General features: G+C 47.6%; 1 protein-coding gene across 1 annotated transcript in view; it reads left to right on the forward strand.

The window, feature by feature from the left end:
- LOC144752436 (olfactory protein-like) overlaps nucleotides 1-15,846 on the forward strand; it is a 330,004-nt gene that overhangs the window by 192,367 nt on the left and 121,791 nt on the right. Inside the window, exon 3 of the mRNA XM_078640366.1 lies at nucleotides 6,142-6,169. Within this exon, the coding sequence (XP_078496492.1) occupies nucleotides 6,142-6,169 (28 nt within the window). The remainder of the gene's footprint in view (nucleotides 1-6,141; nucleotides 6,170-15,846) is intronic.

Genomic DNA, 15,846 nt, shown 5'->3' on the forward strand with positions numbered 1-15,846 from the left:
GGACAAGACATGCTAATCATGGCATGGGAGGCTTACAAGCAATAAATTGTGCAGTAATGAGTTAGATGTTTAAAAGCAGAATCACTTGTGCAAATATGAGGTGGTTTACCTTGTAGGTAACAATATCGGGCTATCAGAAACATCTGACAAGGATTGTGGTTAAGACACAGGCACAGGCAAACCCCAAATTGAACCAGCTCTTAGCACCACACCAACAGCCTCCATGACACTCTCCCTGCTCCTTGGGGCTCTCTCCTACATGAACAGTACGCTTTGCACAAAACCTTCAGCAAGACTAATCTAGGACTATATCTGACCTGCACTCCATAATGGGCGACCTGAACATTTGACTTTGACCCAGTCCAGCATGACCAGATAGATGTGGGTGCTATTCTACACTTTATTATTTAAAAATGCATTACTCCAGTTCTACTGATTAGAATTCTCTACTTTGTGTGAGATCCTTTTCACATGGTGTTTTCACCGTTTTACACTTTGAAGCGTTGCACCAATATTTTACACATTACCTCTTAGTTAAACCAGACTGCTCTGTGCCAAGCTACCAAGGGGTTCAGCACAGTCCAATTTGGGGTTTGCCTGTGCTTTAATTTGACAAGGATTGTGGTTTCTGCTTGACCAGGGCTAACACCCCAGTCATCCAACAATACAGCTTTTTACAGTAATTACTTAGCCAATTGCACAGTTAGCCTGAACAACAAAGAAGGCTCTCTTGTGTCATGCGTTCATTTTAAAAGCAATGATGAGCCACAGGTATAGAAGACCTATCACCCTATCTTCCTTCTTTCTCCACAAACCACAATGCTTACAAAATATATCTATATATTTTGCAGTTTGGCAGGTTTAGTTACAGCCTTAGAGGATAGCTGGATCATGGTGGATAGTGATAGTAAATACATTTCTTGATTTTTGTGTCTCTCTCATTGTCCAGAGGATGTTAGCTGACTCTCTAAAACTGAACGCTGAAAAGTCAGAGCGGTTTTGCTCTGTCAGTTGGGTATTGTGTTTGACTAGTTTATCTTGTATACCCCAGATCAACAAGCTGACTGCTGCATGATTCCTTGTTTTGCAAATGCTCACAAAAGCTCTTCCTTCCATGCAATCACTTGGCAATAGGTTGGTTATCCACGCAACACTCTCAGTTAGGCAGTATTACGGGAATACCTTGTATCTAGGATTCCTCACATTTTCTGAATTTTATTTATCCCACTTGAATAAATTACACCAGTTTGCAATATGAGCATGAAGCTTTCTCGGGAAGGCATGCTGATTGGCTGCCACTGTCTGTCAACACTTCAAAACAGAAATTGTTGGCAGCCATCTTGTGCCTCGGTAGAGGCACAGGAAAACAGAAAAACAAATGTGTAGAACTCGAAAAGGGGGCAGTGTAGAAGCACCCTGACCCTCTAGGCCTGCTCAGGGGGTCCCACAAGGACCCCCAAGGTCCCCCCCCAAAAAGAATTCTGAAAAATCGCGGGGTGCTCGCACGGTGCGCGCTTATAGATATATACATTTTTTCAAATTCGATTTTCTCAACAACTACTGGAGGGATTTACATCATTTAAACAAAAGGGCGATCTGCGAACCAGACTCTACCATTTTGCCAAATTTCTAGTAATTCTGTTCAGCCGTTCGGGCTGTAGCCGTGTCTAATCGTCCTATGGAAAATAACATGGGGAAAACACGTTTTGGGACCCCCCTTTTTTCTCAGCCCCCACTTCACGAATACCCCCAAAACTTTCAGGGAAGGAGCGGAGCGGAGCGGGCCATCTTCTTTGAGAAATTCACAAAGATTCATCAACCGGCGCCAAAGTTATTCCCAATAGAATGTTGCGGATTTCCTATGGAAACTAGGTCCTAACTATATATACCTACTGGCGACCGCCAGTAGGTAATATATAGAGATAGATAGATAGATAGATAGATAGATAGATAGATAGATAGATAGATAGATAGATAGATAGATAGATAGATAGATAGATAGATAGATAGATAGATAGATAGATAGATAGATAGATAGATAGATATAGGTATAGATCGTTAAAAATAGTAAACATTTTAACTTGTAACATTAATGGGTTAATTAAATATGTTTAAATAATATGTATATATTTATAAATGTTCTTATTTAAATAAACACACACACATACATATTTATATGTGTATGTTGATGTACACATATATAAATTTAAACTTAATTTACAAATATTCATTGTAATTATATTTTCCTTAGTTACATATATATATATATATATATATATATAAATATATATATATATATTTATATATATATATATAGTTACATATATATATATATTTTCCACAGTTCTGCTTACAAGCAAGGAGACGCACTCAGGAATACTCAGCATAAATTTATTTGCCCAGTTAACACGCTACGCGTTTCGACAATGAATCTTGTCTTGATCACACGTGATCAAGACAAGATTCATTGTCGAAACGCGTAGCGTGTTAACTGGGCAAATAAATTTATGCTGAGTATTCCTGAGTGCGTCTCCTTGCTTGTAAGCAGAACTGTGGAAAATAATTGTTTTTCGGTCGGCGTGGTCCGCCGAACTTTGAGACGCCACCTGGCTGGGGAGAGAGGATCCCGGAAGGGCCGCGCTGTTGTTCTGAAAATATATATATATATATATATATATATATATATATATATATATATATATATATATATATATATATATATATATATACGAGTTTCCGTAAGGAGCCGGTCACACCCACAAGTCGGGGCTGATGCGGTAGCATGGATACGGGTCCGTGTTTGAAATCAAAGCAGATACGCCTCCCCAAGGAAAAAAAGGCGCAATACTGCATTCGGTATCTCAAAGGTCAAGTGAATTTATTGCAGCAACACGTTTCGCCCTGAAGAGGTTTTTGTCACAGGCAATTTCTCAATAGTGCCCAACCAGCCCACAAAAACAAACAAGGAAGGTTTTAAATAGTGAAGAAATACATACAATACACCCAGTATTCTGGTGTTAGGAAAACAGAGTACTCACATCATACAATCTACATGCATTGTAATTTGCATTGTGAATTCAAATTAATGTCAAAAAGGGGTGATTGCCAAAGACACCAATATAAATTAAAAGCAAGTGAAACTATTGCTCTAAAATGTCAGAAATCCTGATTTCACACAAATTCACAGTACACAAACCCTGCCATTGTGAGCAAACCGATATACAACAAATTGAAACATGTTATACTGTGTATATTGTAGAGCAATGCCATCTAATTGACACAAAATGTGGTAGAACAGATTGCCATGTGGCTTGATCAACAAATGAAGTTATGCATAACTAGATAGAATTGCATGTGCATGTCAATGGTCATGTGACCACATTCTGATTCTGACCAAAGATGTTAACAAATCGTGGCCAAGTGGCCAAATGTATTGTGCTGATTCAATGAATGCAATAACATTGTATATATTTCATCTTCAATAGGTTTCAACACCTAGCTGGCTAGTATGACTAAAACTTGATTGACTGCTCAAATTGAGCATTCCCAAACAGTGCAAACCAAGTGAAAGCGGGATTGTGATAATAGCAAAGGACACAACTGTAATACAAGCGTAGGCTCCCCGCAGATGGGGAAACCCAATAGGGACAATGGGTCAGATTGGAGCAATTCTCCAGTTTGATGAAAAGGATACTCAATAATTAGAAACAAATAACTGATAAGGGAAATAATAATGGGCACAGGGGAGGGGATCAAACAGCACCTGAAAAACAATCAGATATCCACCGGAGGTACTAGAATGAGGGAGGATGAGACAGACTTCAGTAAGATACCACATCACCCGATGTGTATGTGAAGCTCTTCACTCTCATTGAGGTCTCCAGGGTGCTTACTGCAGAGTAGGATAATGTAATCCCGAATCCTTCTTGTGCAACCTCCTTTCCCTGTTGCCATCTCTGGCTGTTTTTTCAATACTGTCAAAGGCAATTCTGAGCACCCCTACCGGATACTTTAGCCTGTCTGTATCAGCTAGCTCACAGTGCCACTAGAATCTTCTCTTATCGGTGAGAGAATAGTTCTTGGCAACCTCAGAGCATGACAACCCTGATCCCCCAGGATCTTGGAAACAATATCCTACTTTTCGCTCAGTCACTCGAGCTCACCTAGTTTGTCTCAGAGATACACAGAATAAACAGGCTGGGTGTTCCAATAAGGATTTATTGAACAGTTATTCTAGTGTAGGATATATGAGCTGCAACAACTATTAGACAGTAGCATAGATATATGATTAGAAGCACTAGGAAAGTAAATGGATGGTATAGCTCTACCATCCTGCAATAATCATGAATACATACAAATATATAGAACACATGATAAAAGGTGCGTACTCCTACGATGTTTCCCTAACTAGATGTACCTAAATGTACCTAGCATCTATGTACGTGTTATTCCAAGATTCCCTCTAAGATTTAGTCCACCCCATTACCTGAGAATAAGAGAATGTGGGACCCCGTTCTAGTCTCAAGTTGGGCACCCTGCGAGGGATGTTAGACCACTACTAGCTGGAGCGTCTGCATGCAGGAACCTCAGTGTCTCTGGTCAGTGTGTCAGCCAGGAAATCATGGTCTCCTCTATCTTCCTAAGCAAGATGTGATGTGTTTATACCCATAGGTCTCCCCAGGGGTCCTACCTTGCTGTGTTACTGTGTTGGCCTAAAGGATGACGTTGGGCCTGAACTTTATACAGAGGTATTATACAGGAGATGGTAATCCTGCTGTTCGTCCTGCTGTGCTTCCAAGAAGCCCATGCATAATGTTTGAGGATCGATCTAGGGAAAACCCAAGTTCTGACTGCAGTGTCGTATCTGGGTAAAAGGTCAGTCCCCAAGAACCGTTATGCATGTAATGTAGGGAAGGATATAGGTGAAAGGTTATAATTTTTCCTGAGCCTATATAGGGTACCTATATGAAATATAACACCCACTTCTCTTCCGGCTGGACGACATAATTAGCTAAGTAACGTTTAACTAATCTAACTAGATAGTGGTACGCATCCTCAAAGAAAGTCTTTAAAACATATTTTTTTTCTAATAACTCTTTATTGCATGCAGTCGCAATCCAAGCAGTACATACAATAGTAACCATGTGTACAGACAGATGGAATGATCGTTTAAGCAAATAATGGTTAAGCATATCGTCGTGAGATTGCAAATTATCAGCAAACTACAATACGATAGTACAGTTTTGCATTTTGATATTTTCACATAACAAGAAAGTAAAAGCGAAATCATAGTGTAACTAAAGGAAAGGTGGTCACATCCACATGAAAAGGAGGTTCTAAACGGTAACATTGCGAGCACAGTCACACATGCCAGTCGGCACAAAGTTGAGAGATTCTCATCGGAGAGCAATTTGGGGACGACATACCAAATCGTACATGCGTGGACCAGGCGATAAGCAAACACAACATTTAAGATTCAGGAGTCCCAAGGTGAGAAAGGCAACACACAGCGCGGCAACAGAAAAAATCTAGCCAGCCGCCAGGGCAGCATAGTTCATGTCTTGGCGATATATGCTGAATACCCACCAAGTCAACCCACCCCTGTCGGGACAAAGGAGTTAATTGATTGGGATTGAGCTCCCTGTGTTAGTTTCGCAAGGTATGTTCGGAACGGCCCCCATATATCCAGAGGTCTGGAGGCGCTAGGAACCATCTCAGAGTATTCAGCGCTGTTGGCGTTACAGTACGCCATGCTACGGAGCCAGGCGCGGGCTGTAGGGGCGCGCCTAGCACACCAAAGCAGCGCCACTTCGCGCTTAGCTAACAGGAAGCCGAGGGATGCTAGCTTTCTAAGCTTACGCGGGAAGTTAGCGACATAGCCAAGCAACGCAATTTCGGGGGTAGGAGTCAGGTCCATTCCCAAGATTAACCCTAATACCTGGTGTACATGTAGCCAAAACGTGTGTAGTTTTGGGCAAGTCCAAGAAAGATGAGCAAAGTCAGCCTGGGGGCCATTGCATTTTGGGCAGTTGTGCGGTTTGCTGGGGTCTATTCTGTGGGCAAGTGCGGGAGTGTGGTACATTCTCCGAAGGAACTTAAAATGTATAAGTTTGTGTCTGGTGTTGATGGAAACATCCCTAGTGGTGGCACAACAGGCTGCCTACTGATCGTCTGTGATATTGGTACCCAGGTCGGCCTCCCAAGCAGCGCGCACCTTGGTGTCAAGTGAGGGAACCGATGCCATGCACAGCCTATATAACTTGGATAGCGCGTGAGCCCCTGTTTGGTTCTGTATGAAGGTAAGTGCAGTGGATTCTTCAGGGGGGAGCGGGAACGAGGGGAATTCGGCCCTAAGCATGGAGCTGAGTCTGGTCAGCGTGAATGAGTCCATGAAAGATCTGTCAGCGAAACGGTGGTCTTCTGTGAGGGAAAAGGCGTGGCCATCCGGGAAAAGGTCCCCTACCGTGTGTAGTTGCTATTTGGACAACGTGCGTTGCACCACTGAATCACCGGTGATAGGGAGCCAGTGGGGGTTGGGCAATGGCAGAGCAGGGGAATAGAGTTTCTCGAGCAGTAAGAGGCGTCTAAGTTTATCCCAGGCCCAACAAGTAGTGGACAAAGGCTGTATATCCTGCGGGTCTCGAGGGAGTCCCCTAGGAAGGATGGAAGAGAGGGCCACTGGGAGCGCCAGGTCTGCCTCCGGTCTCAAATGCGGAATCCTGGCATCAGGGTGAAACCAAGGGTAGGCGTACGAGCACTGTGCGGCCAAGTAGTATAGAAAAAAGTCAGGCACGCCAAAGCCGCCACGTTCATACGGGAGTGTCAAAGTATGCCAAGAGACTCGAGGGTGTCTGCCTCCCCATATCAGGCGCAAAAGAGCGGAGCGAAGTTGGGAAAAGAAAATCTTGGTTAGGGGGATCGGGATATTGTTGAATAAATATAAGAACCGGGGGAGGACAATAATTTTTACGATGGCAATCCGCCCAGCCATAGAAAGCGGGAGGCGGATCCAACGCTCCGTATTGTCTTCCAAAAAATCGAGGGCATGGCCGTAATTCAATCGGACAATGGACACCGTGTCGAGATGAACGTGGCCTCCCAAATATTTCACCGAGTCCTCGCTCCATTCCAATGGGAAAGAGCAGTTCCACTGTACCGTGGAGGGGGTGAGTGGGAAAATCACTGACTTATGCCAATTTATATGCAGACCCGAGTAGGTACCGAAGCGGGCAATCTCTTCCAGCAAAGGTTCAAGGTTGGACTGTGGAGCCCGTACATACAAAACTGTGTCGTCGGCGTATAGCGATAGCAGCAGAGGGCCGGTGCGAAACTGGAGCCCACGATGGAGATGTTTCTCCTGGAAATGCCGCACCAGGGGGTCCATAGCAATGAAGAACAGGAGAGGGGACAGTGGACACCCTTGGCGGGTGCCTCGCGAAAGCGTGAAGTTTTCTGTAATGGTACCGTTTAGTCGTATTCGGGCGGTGGGAGCGGAGTACAGCAACTCGACCGTTGCCACAAACATAGCCGGCATTCCCATTCGCCGCATGATCGACAAAAAGAAAGGCCATTCCAGGGTGTCGAACGCTTTCTCCGCGTCTAAAAACACCGCTGCCGCCGGTGTGGAGGGGTCAATTCTGTGCAAGACAAAAAACAACGTTCGAAGATTGAGTGAGGTGGATCTATGGGGAACGAAGCCGGACTGGGCCGGCGAAATCAAAGTGACCATGAGTAGCGCTAGCCGAATTGCAAGGACCTTGGCCAGGATTTTGTAGTCCAGGTTTAGGAGGGATAGGGGTCTGTAGGAACTGCACAAAGTGGGGTCACGACCTGGCTTGGGCAATAATACAATAACTGCTTCCCGGAGCGTAGGCGGGAGAACGCCCACCTCCAGTGCCTCCGCATACACCTCGACCAATTTAGGGACAAGTTCTTCCTTGTATTCTTTATAAAAATCGGCTGTGTATCCGTCAAGGCCTGGCGCAGAAGAGCTCCGTAGGGAGTCAATAGCCTCAATTATAAAATCAGGCGTGATGGGCATCGCCAGGAATTCCTGCATGTTTTTCTCCAGGTACACCATGGCTATTTCCTCCAAATATGATCCCGGGTGGCGATTTTCCCCTGTGAGTGTGGAAGTGTAAAGAGTTTTGTAGTACGATAGGAAGGTGTTAGCAATATCAGGAGTGGAGTGCCGTCGTGCGGCCTGTGTATCAATGACCTCGGTAATGTAAGCGGCTTGGCGGGCGGTCTAAGCATTTGCGCCAATAGCTTGCCAGGCCTGTCACCCTCGCCCAGGAATGTCGCCTCTTTTTCCGCTGTATCTCTAAATTCAACCAGTAACTTGAGGCATCTGGCCTCACGATCCGCCATCGGATCATCAAGGGCCCCCCTCTCCAACTGTGAGATATCCGATTCTATCCGGGTCAGGGTGGTTCGAATTTCGCGCAGGGAACCTATTCGCTTAGTGATGCAAACCCCGCGTAATGTAGCCTTGAAGCCTTCCCATAACACGGACCAGGAGGTAACCGAGCCCGTGTTTATGTCAAAGTAGTCATCTATGGCAGTGCGTATGTCCTCCTTAAAAGTCGGGTCTAGCAGAGCTCTACCAGGAAATCGCCACTGAATTTCGTACCCCCCCTGTCTGGGGACCGCTAGTGTCAAAACTATGGGAGAGTTGTCTGATAGCGTGCGAGGTAACGTGGAAAGGTCTTCAACCCATCCCGCAACACCAGGGGAGATGAGCCAATAATCAATTATTGTGCTGGTGTTGTGGAAGCTAGAATGGTGCGTGTAAGCTGGCGTGTCATGGTGCAGGCTAGCCTCTATGTCTACTAATGAGAAGTGGGAGCAGATGTCAGCCAGCACTGAGCGGGACCTAGGTTTGCAATCAGGAGAGGGAGAAGTGCTGTCTCTGCTAGGGTTCATCAGCATGTTAAAGTCACCCCCTAGTTCCATCAAATCAATATCAGCGTGAAGTAGTGTTAGCTGTAGGTCTCGGAAAAAAGCAGGGGAATCAACATTGGGGCCGTAGACCCCAACCAGCGCAACCCTGTGCCCAAACAATGCCCCCTCGAGGAGAGCGTACCTGCCTTCTACATCAGTTTTACTGCCAGTCATTACAAACGGGACACGCTTGTGCACAAGAATCGCAGCCCCTCTAGCATAATTACTATAGCAAGAAAACACTGTGTGCGACCCCAGCTTTTCGCCATTGATGCCACATCCCGCTGTACCAAATGAGTTTCTTGCAGAAAGAGGACATCCACCCCATGGCGTGCCGCATAGGCCAGCACCTGCCTGCGTTTCTTCGTGGTATTTAAACCTCGCACGTTCCAAGACATCAAGGTCAGTCTGGAAGGGCCAGATTGTAAACCTATTTTGGCCATAATTCTACAGTCTGCAAGGAGTGCAGACAGCAGTTCGCTCCTATGCCGCATGCAACCAATGTCTATCATAAGTGACCACAAAAACAAAACAAATCCCCGCCCCCACCCACCTCCCAGCCTCCCGCAATCCCACAAGAGGCAATCCCGAGCCATCGCTTACTAATAGTGGAGAATACAGAAATCAATAGTAACTCAATAAAACAAAACAACTGCAAACAAAAATATGGTAAGATCCCAGAACAGTTCAACAACAAGGCCCGCGCCATCGGGGGGTAGCAACGCCACTCCAGGAGGGTTTCCCATCAGGCGGGCCCACAACCAGAATACAAATAGGGTCTATAGGAAAAAGTACATCCAAAGTACATCATATTGCAAAGGAGATAACCATCAACATCGACGAGAGGTCAGCCATGGCCAGTTCGGCAAAAAGGTTAGCACTGGATTGGGTGTCGTTACAGGGTGGAGAGTTCTGGGGTGATCCTGTCGCCGCTGGTGAGCCCTTTTTCTTGTACCCATGACAGAAGTCCTGAGCCTCGGCAGGAGAGTCAAAAATACGGAACCTGCCATTCACGTCAACCTTCAATCTTGCTGGGTATAGCCTACCATATTTCAGACCAAGGTTCCGCAGAGTAGATTTGACACCATTGTACTTGCGGCGAGCCTCCTGGACCAACAGTGTGAAATCTGGGAAAAAGGATAGCTTACTACCCTGCCACTGTACTTCCCCAGCCTCACGCGCCGCTCGTAGTGCAGCGTCTCGGTCGCGGAAGTTCATGATTCTAGCAATAATGGGTCCAGGTGGCTGGCCTGGTCGAGGTGTGGGTCCAAGAGACCTGTGTGCACGTTCAACAACAAAGCCTGCCGTGAAGGTGTCCCTGCCAAAGAGCTCAATCAGGAGGTGTTCAACAAAGGTGTCGAACCGGCCCGTGGCGGTAGTCTCCGCCACGCCAAGAATGCGAATGTTGTTGCGCCTGTTGCGCGCTTCCAAGTCTTCGTTCTTAATGGCAACTTCCTTCAGTATTTTCTCTACTCGCTCTAGTCTCTTCAGAGATTTCGAGGCGCCATCTTCAATGTCCAAAATCCGTGACTCGGCCACATTTAGCCGTCTGTCATGGGCCTGCACTGTGGACCCCATGTCCGCTATCTTTTGTTCAAGGCTGTTGAAGCGGGTGTCTAGGGCTTTGAAGCCGGCACGCATCTCCCCCATCATGGTGGCTACCATAGCCGATGCGTCACCCATGTCCGCAGAGTTGGCGGTCCCAGCCGCCGAGTCAGGCGGGGGGCCCGTTGCAAGGAGTGGGGTCTTGTCGAAGATTAGTTTCCTCTGGTTGGGGTCTCTTTTCCCCATCCCCCTGGCAGCCCGGGCAGTGTAGGCGACATGGAGCAGGCGGTGGGTCAGCTCAGAAGTGGGGGAACCACGCCAAGCCCCGGTCGTCTCCAGAAGATTCCACCAACCGCGTGGTATCGGCTATTGCTTGTGAATGGTCAAAGGGAGCTAGCGGCAGTTCTGTCCGTGCAGGGTTGTGGTTCCAGTGCCGGATGGAAGATGGAAGATGTCGAGGGCACCCTCTGCGTATGATGGAGCGGGGAACGGCCCTCTCCTGTCGAGTAGAGCAGGAGGGAAGGGGAGCACAGGTGCCCCACGAGAGTTGTTAAGGCGGGGCCGCCGAAAATCACGTAGCGGCGCGCACCGGCCACCCAGCCGCCAAGCACACACTCCCCCGGCGCCTCCCCGTGAGAGCCCCCGCCCGCCGCCCAGTATCCGGCCCAGGCCCGCAAATCGAGGCCCCGGTCCCAGCACCACCAGGCCACACGTCCTGGAACGCGCCGGGAGTCGGTAGTCCCCACCCGGGAGCCCAAACCGGCCGGACCGCACACGAGAAGCCCCCCAAAGGAGGCCAGTGAGGGCGAAGGCACAGCAACCAGGCAGCGCGCGGCACTCACCAGCGGTTCGGCGCAGTGAGAGAAGATGGCGCCGAGGCCCGTAGGCCCAGCTCCTCCTCCGCCAAGCACTCGCCTCAGGCCGTCCCCATGGGCTCCAAAGTCACCTAGATGATCGGGGTGACATCAATATTCGGATCTGCAAAGATGTGGAGTGCAGGAGGGGCTGGTTACTTCATAGGCGCCGCCGGTAGGAGCCCGCATGGAGGAGCTTCACGGGAAGGCGGCCATTCCGATCGCCGCCATGGCCACGCCCCCAAGTCTTTAAAACATTGATTGTGCTAAAATTGTTTAAAAACTTCTAGAAAAATTCTAAAAACTTAAAAATCTTACAAAATAATCCAAGCCCTAGCTTTGAAATGTTTGTATTTATAGTCCGAAGCACTATAAATATTAGAAAGCCATGTATGTCCAATAAATGAAAGGAATGTCAATTTTGTTTTGAGTTTCATATTTGAGCTTGTTTAAAAAAGGGTGAATTTCTTTCCAGCACACGACGAGCCAAATGAGTCACATGCTAATGTGTCCTGCCTGGTAGACGCAACATTTCCGTTGCTTGCTTCCACAGTAGACGGTCCCTGTAGCACCTCACAGAGAACATCAGTTGAGCACAGATGATGTTCCACACTGTCCACTGCAGGTGCTGAAGCAGCCTGTGTGCTGTCCAAAGCCTGGGTGCCAGTGGAGGAGCTGGTGTCCATACCAACAGGTGCAGTTACTGCCTGTGGTGGCTCAAGGAATGCCGCCATCAACATTGGAATACGCTGAAGACATTGCAGAACATGGGCCGATATTGGGTCCAGTAGAGCATTCACGTCCGGTTGTGCACACGATGGAAGTGTCAAACAAAGATCTAACACGCATTCTTCTCCGCAAAACAAGCATCGGAGGACAGGTAAGATGCAGGCCATCCAGACCGTTCGAAATGTCAAGAACCAAAATGCACTTAGTTCTCTTAGGCGAGGCGTGCCTAGATGTTGTATCAATCAATCAATCAATCAGAACACTTGTAAAGTGCCCTACTTACCCGTGAGGGTCTCAAGGCGCTGAGGGTAGAGGGTGCCACTACTGCTCAAAGAGCGAGGTCTTGAGGAGTCTTCTGAAGGCGAGTAGGTCTTGGGTCTGACGTAGTTGGGTAGGGAGGGTGTTCCAGGTCTTGGCGGCGAGGTAGGAGAAGGATCTGCCGTTGGAGGTTGTTCGTTGGATGCGGGGGACATCGGCGAGGGGGAGGCTGGCGGAGCGGAGCTGGCGGCTCGGGGTGTAGAAGTTGAGTCTGCTGTTCAGGTAGGCTGGTCCGGCGTTGTGGAGTGCTTTGTGTGCGTGGGTTGTACCATGTGATCACGGTATTTCTACTTAAGGAGTGCTTTTTCCATCTCCTTGGTGACTGGGACATCTATTGCGTAGCAGATAGAAGATAATCAGGATACCTTCTATTAGAAACAGGATCAGCGGAAGTCCTCCAAAGATGCTTCCAAATACGGAGTGTATGAAATTTGGTATAACTCTAAGTACCGTCTGAAAGATGCTTATAAGTCCAGACCTATGGTCTTAAATAGGTGAACAATGCCACTCGTATCAGACATATTAAGGATATTAAGGATACAATTTAACATTTCTGCAAAATGGTAAGGACAGTTACTATGAATAAGCGCCTGTATCTCTGCTGAAGACCTTGCGATCTGGAGATCAAAAGTCTCTCGAGCGGAGGTTAAGGGCACAGACTTCTGTAAAAGCATGGCTTTTATTCTACTTAAAGTATCAAACCAGATTAACGAAACATTCATTCCATAATGGCCTTTCACTGACTGTATGTGTTGGTGGAAACAATACTTGCACACAACAAGTAACCCTGGAGCTCACGGTTACCAGTTTTGCGATGCCCGGAAGCATTCCGCAGTAGCCTTGATCGTTCAGCATCAAGTAACTCCCATTTGAAAGTAGCCTGAATGCTGGAGTAATCACTGCAGGTGGGGCACCCTTCAGATAACAGTACAAGGTTGCTACAGAACCATTACAAGCCCCTTGCAGCAATATATCCTGACATATGAGTGATCCACTTAAAGCGCTCTCACAGTTTGTACCGCTAAGAAACACCTCTCGATTCCCACTCCGGCATCAAAATCTGTATGGTAATTCCCATGATTCCTTATTGTATCCCTTACCCATTTTTTCATATCAGCCTACCTGCTTTTGTTCAAAGCAATACTGAAACTGAAAAGTAGTGACCATTAGAGTTATGGGGCCATGGATTGCCATCCCATGGACGGTGATTCCGCCACTGTAAATGGTAACCTATCCAGTTTTTCAATACGCAGCATTGTATCATTTTCTCCCCTTGTGCCATTTTCTTCTGCTTATCTGTTAGATTACATTCAGAAAACAGAGATGTACTGTTGATAAAAGGCCAAGGCACATAGCTTGCAAGGAAAGATTGCAGCGTCCAGCTTAACAACATGATAGAACGTCTCCCTGCTCCCGTTCCCAGCGAAAGTCATCGAGAAAGCCATCAACAGCCAACTCGCCACATTCATTGAAGAACACAACATCCTCGACTCCTCCCAATCCGGCTTCAGAAAAAACTACAGTACGGAAACCGCCCTCCTCGCCGCAACAGACGACATCCAAACCCTACTGGACAAAGGAGAAACAGTAGCCCTCATCCTCCTCGACCTATCAGCGGCGTTCGACACAGTCTCCCACCGCAACCTAATACGCAGACTCTATGACACAGGAATCCAGGACAAGGCCCTCGACTGGATCTGCTTCCTCTCCGGCAGGACGCAGCGGGTCAGACTCCCCCCATTCCTCTCGGCCCCACACCTACCACCTGCGGAGTCCCCCAGGGCATCTCCCTCAGCCCGACGATCTTCAACATCTACATGGCTCCACTTGCCCCCATCGTCAGAACCTACGGACTCAACATCATGTCATATGCAGACGACACCCAGCTCATCCTCTCCCTATCCAACGAGCCCAACACCGCCAGACGCAACTTTCGAGAAGGCATGGAAGCCGTCGTCAAATGGATGAAAAACAGAAGTACTCATCATGGGCCCAAACCCCGACGCCTGGAGCGACACCTGGTGGCCCACCGCTCTCGGAAACCCACCAACCCCCACAGACCATGCACGCAACCTGGGAATCATCCTGGACTCCGAGCTCAAAATGGACCGCCAGATCAACTCTGTCTCATCTTCCTGCTTCCACACCCTCCGCCTCCTATGTAAGACCTTCAAATGGATCCCCCTCGAACACCGAAAGACAGTCACTCACTCCCTGGTCACCAGCAGACTCGACTACGGCAACGCACTCTACGCCGGAATAAACAAAAACCTCATCCGCAAGCTACAGAACATCCAAAACGCCGCCGCAAGACTGGTCCTCAACCTGCCAAAACACTGCCACATCTCCCAGCACCTGCGCACACTCCACTGGCTCCCTGTCGAGGTGAGAATCACCTTTAAGATGCTCACCCACGCACACAAGGCCCTCCATGGAACCGGACCAGCATACCTGAACAGCCGACTCAAATTCCACGCACCCCAAAGGACCCTACGATCAGCCCAGCACTCCTACGCCGTGGTCCCCGCACCAGAAAGACCAGATCGGGAGGCCGCTCCTTCTCCTTCCTCGCTGCCAAAGCATGCTACGCCCTTCCGCTCCACCTCAGACAGACAACATCGCTCCCCATCTTCGCAAGAAACCTCAAAACCTGGCTCTTCGACAGACCCCCTCCTTGATGGAATGGAACCTGCACCCCCCCACCCCTAGCGCCTTGAGACCCTTACGGGTGAGTAGTCGTGCTTTAACAAACCCCTGATTGATTGATTGATTGATTGAACGTAATTGAGATTGCCCGTGTTGTAATATGGCCAAATCTTGTTCCAGTATTTCGATCGCAGAAGATACAATGTTGCCTAAGGAATACATCCCGGAGGTCAATGTTGTTAACCCATTGTCTACCACTGCTAGAGATTTTTCTAGGTTTATACGGACTATTTCCCGTAATCTCTCAGCGGCCTCTTGTGATATTTTCCATATTTCATTGTAGGCAACATAAATGCCAACATATATGAAACGTTTCTGATATTGTTTCCTGGGTCGTCGTAAAAACTCCTTAAGATCTACATCCTGTGTGAGTAAGGATAAGCGTTGTTTCACCTGGGTGAGTGTTGAGGTTTTTGAGCCAATCAAGGAACAACTTCCCAACACTGTAGAATGTCACTACCCCTGTATGTTGTCTTTGTACATAGCATGGATCTGGCCTATGGATACTAAACCCTTCAGTTTTACCCATGAATCTTGACTGACAACTATTGGTGTCGGTGGGTCAATCAACCATTTCTTCCAAGTGGGGTCTGATCTGTTGTTTTGCATTATGTCATCTATTGTAATCCCTTCTTGTGATGTTTCATTACCCTCGGTCATTGATGGTGTTGGCAGCTGAGGTGTGTTCAAGTCTTTGTTCTTGGCTAGTCCAAGGCAAGACATCTGTTACACTGTCTCATTCAAAAACATG

Source organism: Lissotriton helveticus, chromosome 5_1, assembly GCF_964261635.1.
Source record: "Lissotriton helveticus chromosome 5_1, aLisHel1.1, whole genome shotgun sequence".
Taxonomy (NCBI): Eukaryota; Metazoa; Chordata; class Amphibia; order Caudata; family Salamandridae; genus Lissotriton; species Lissotriton helveticus.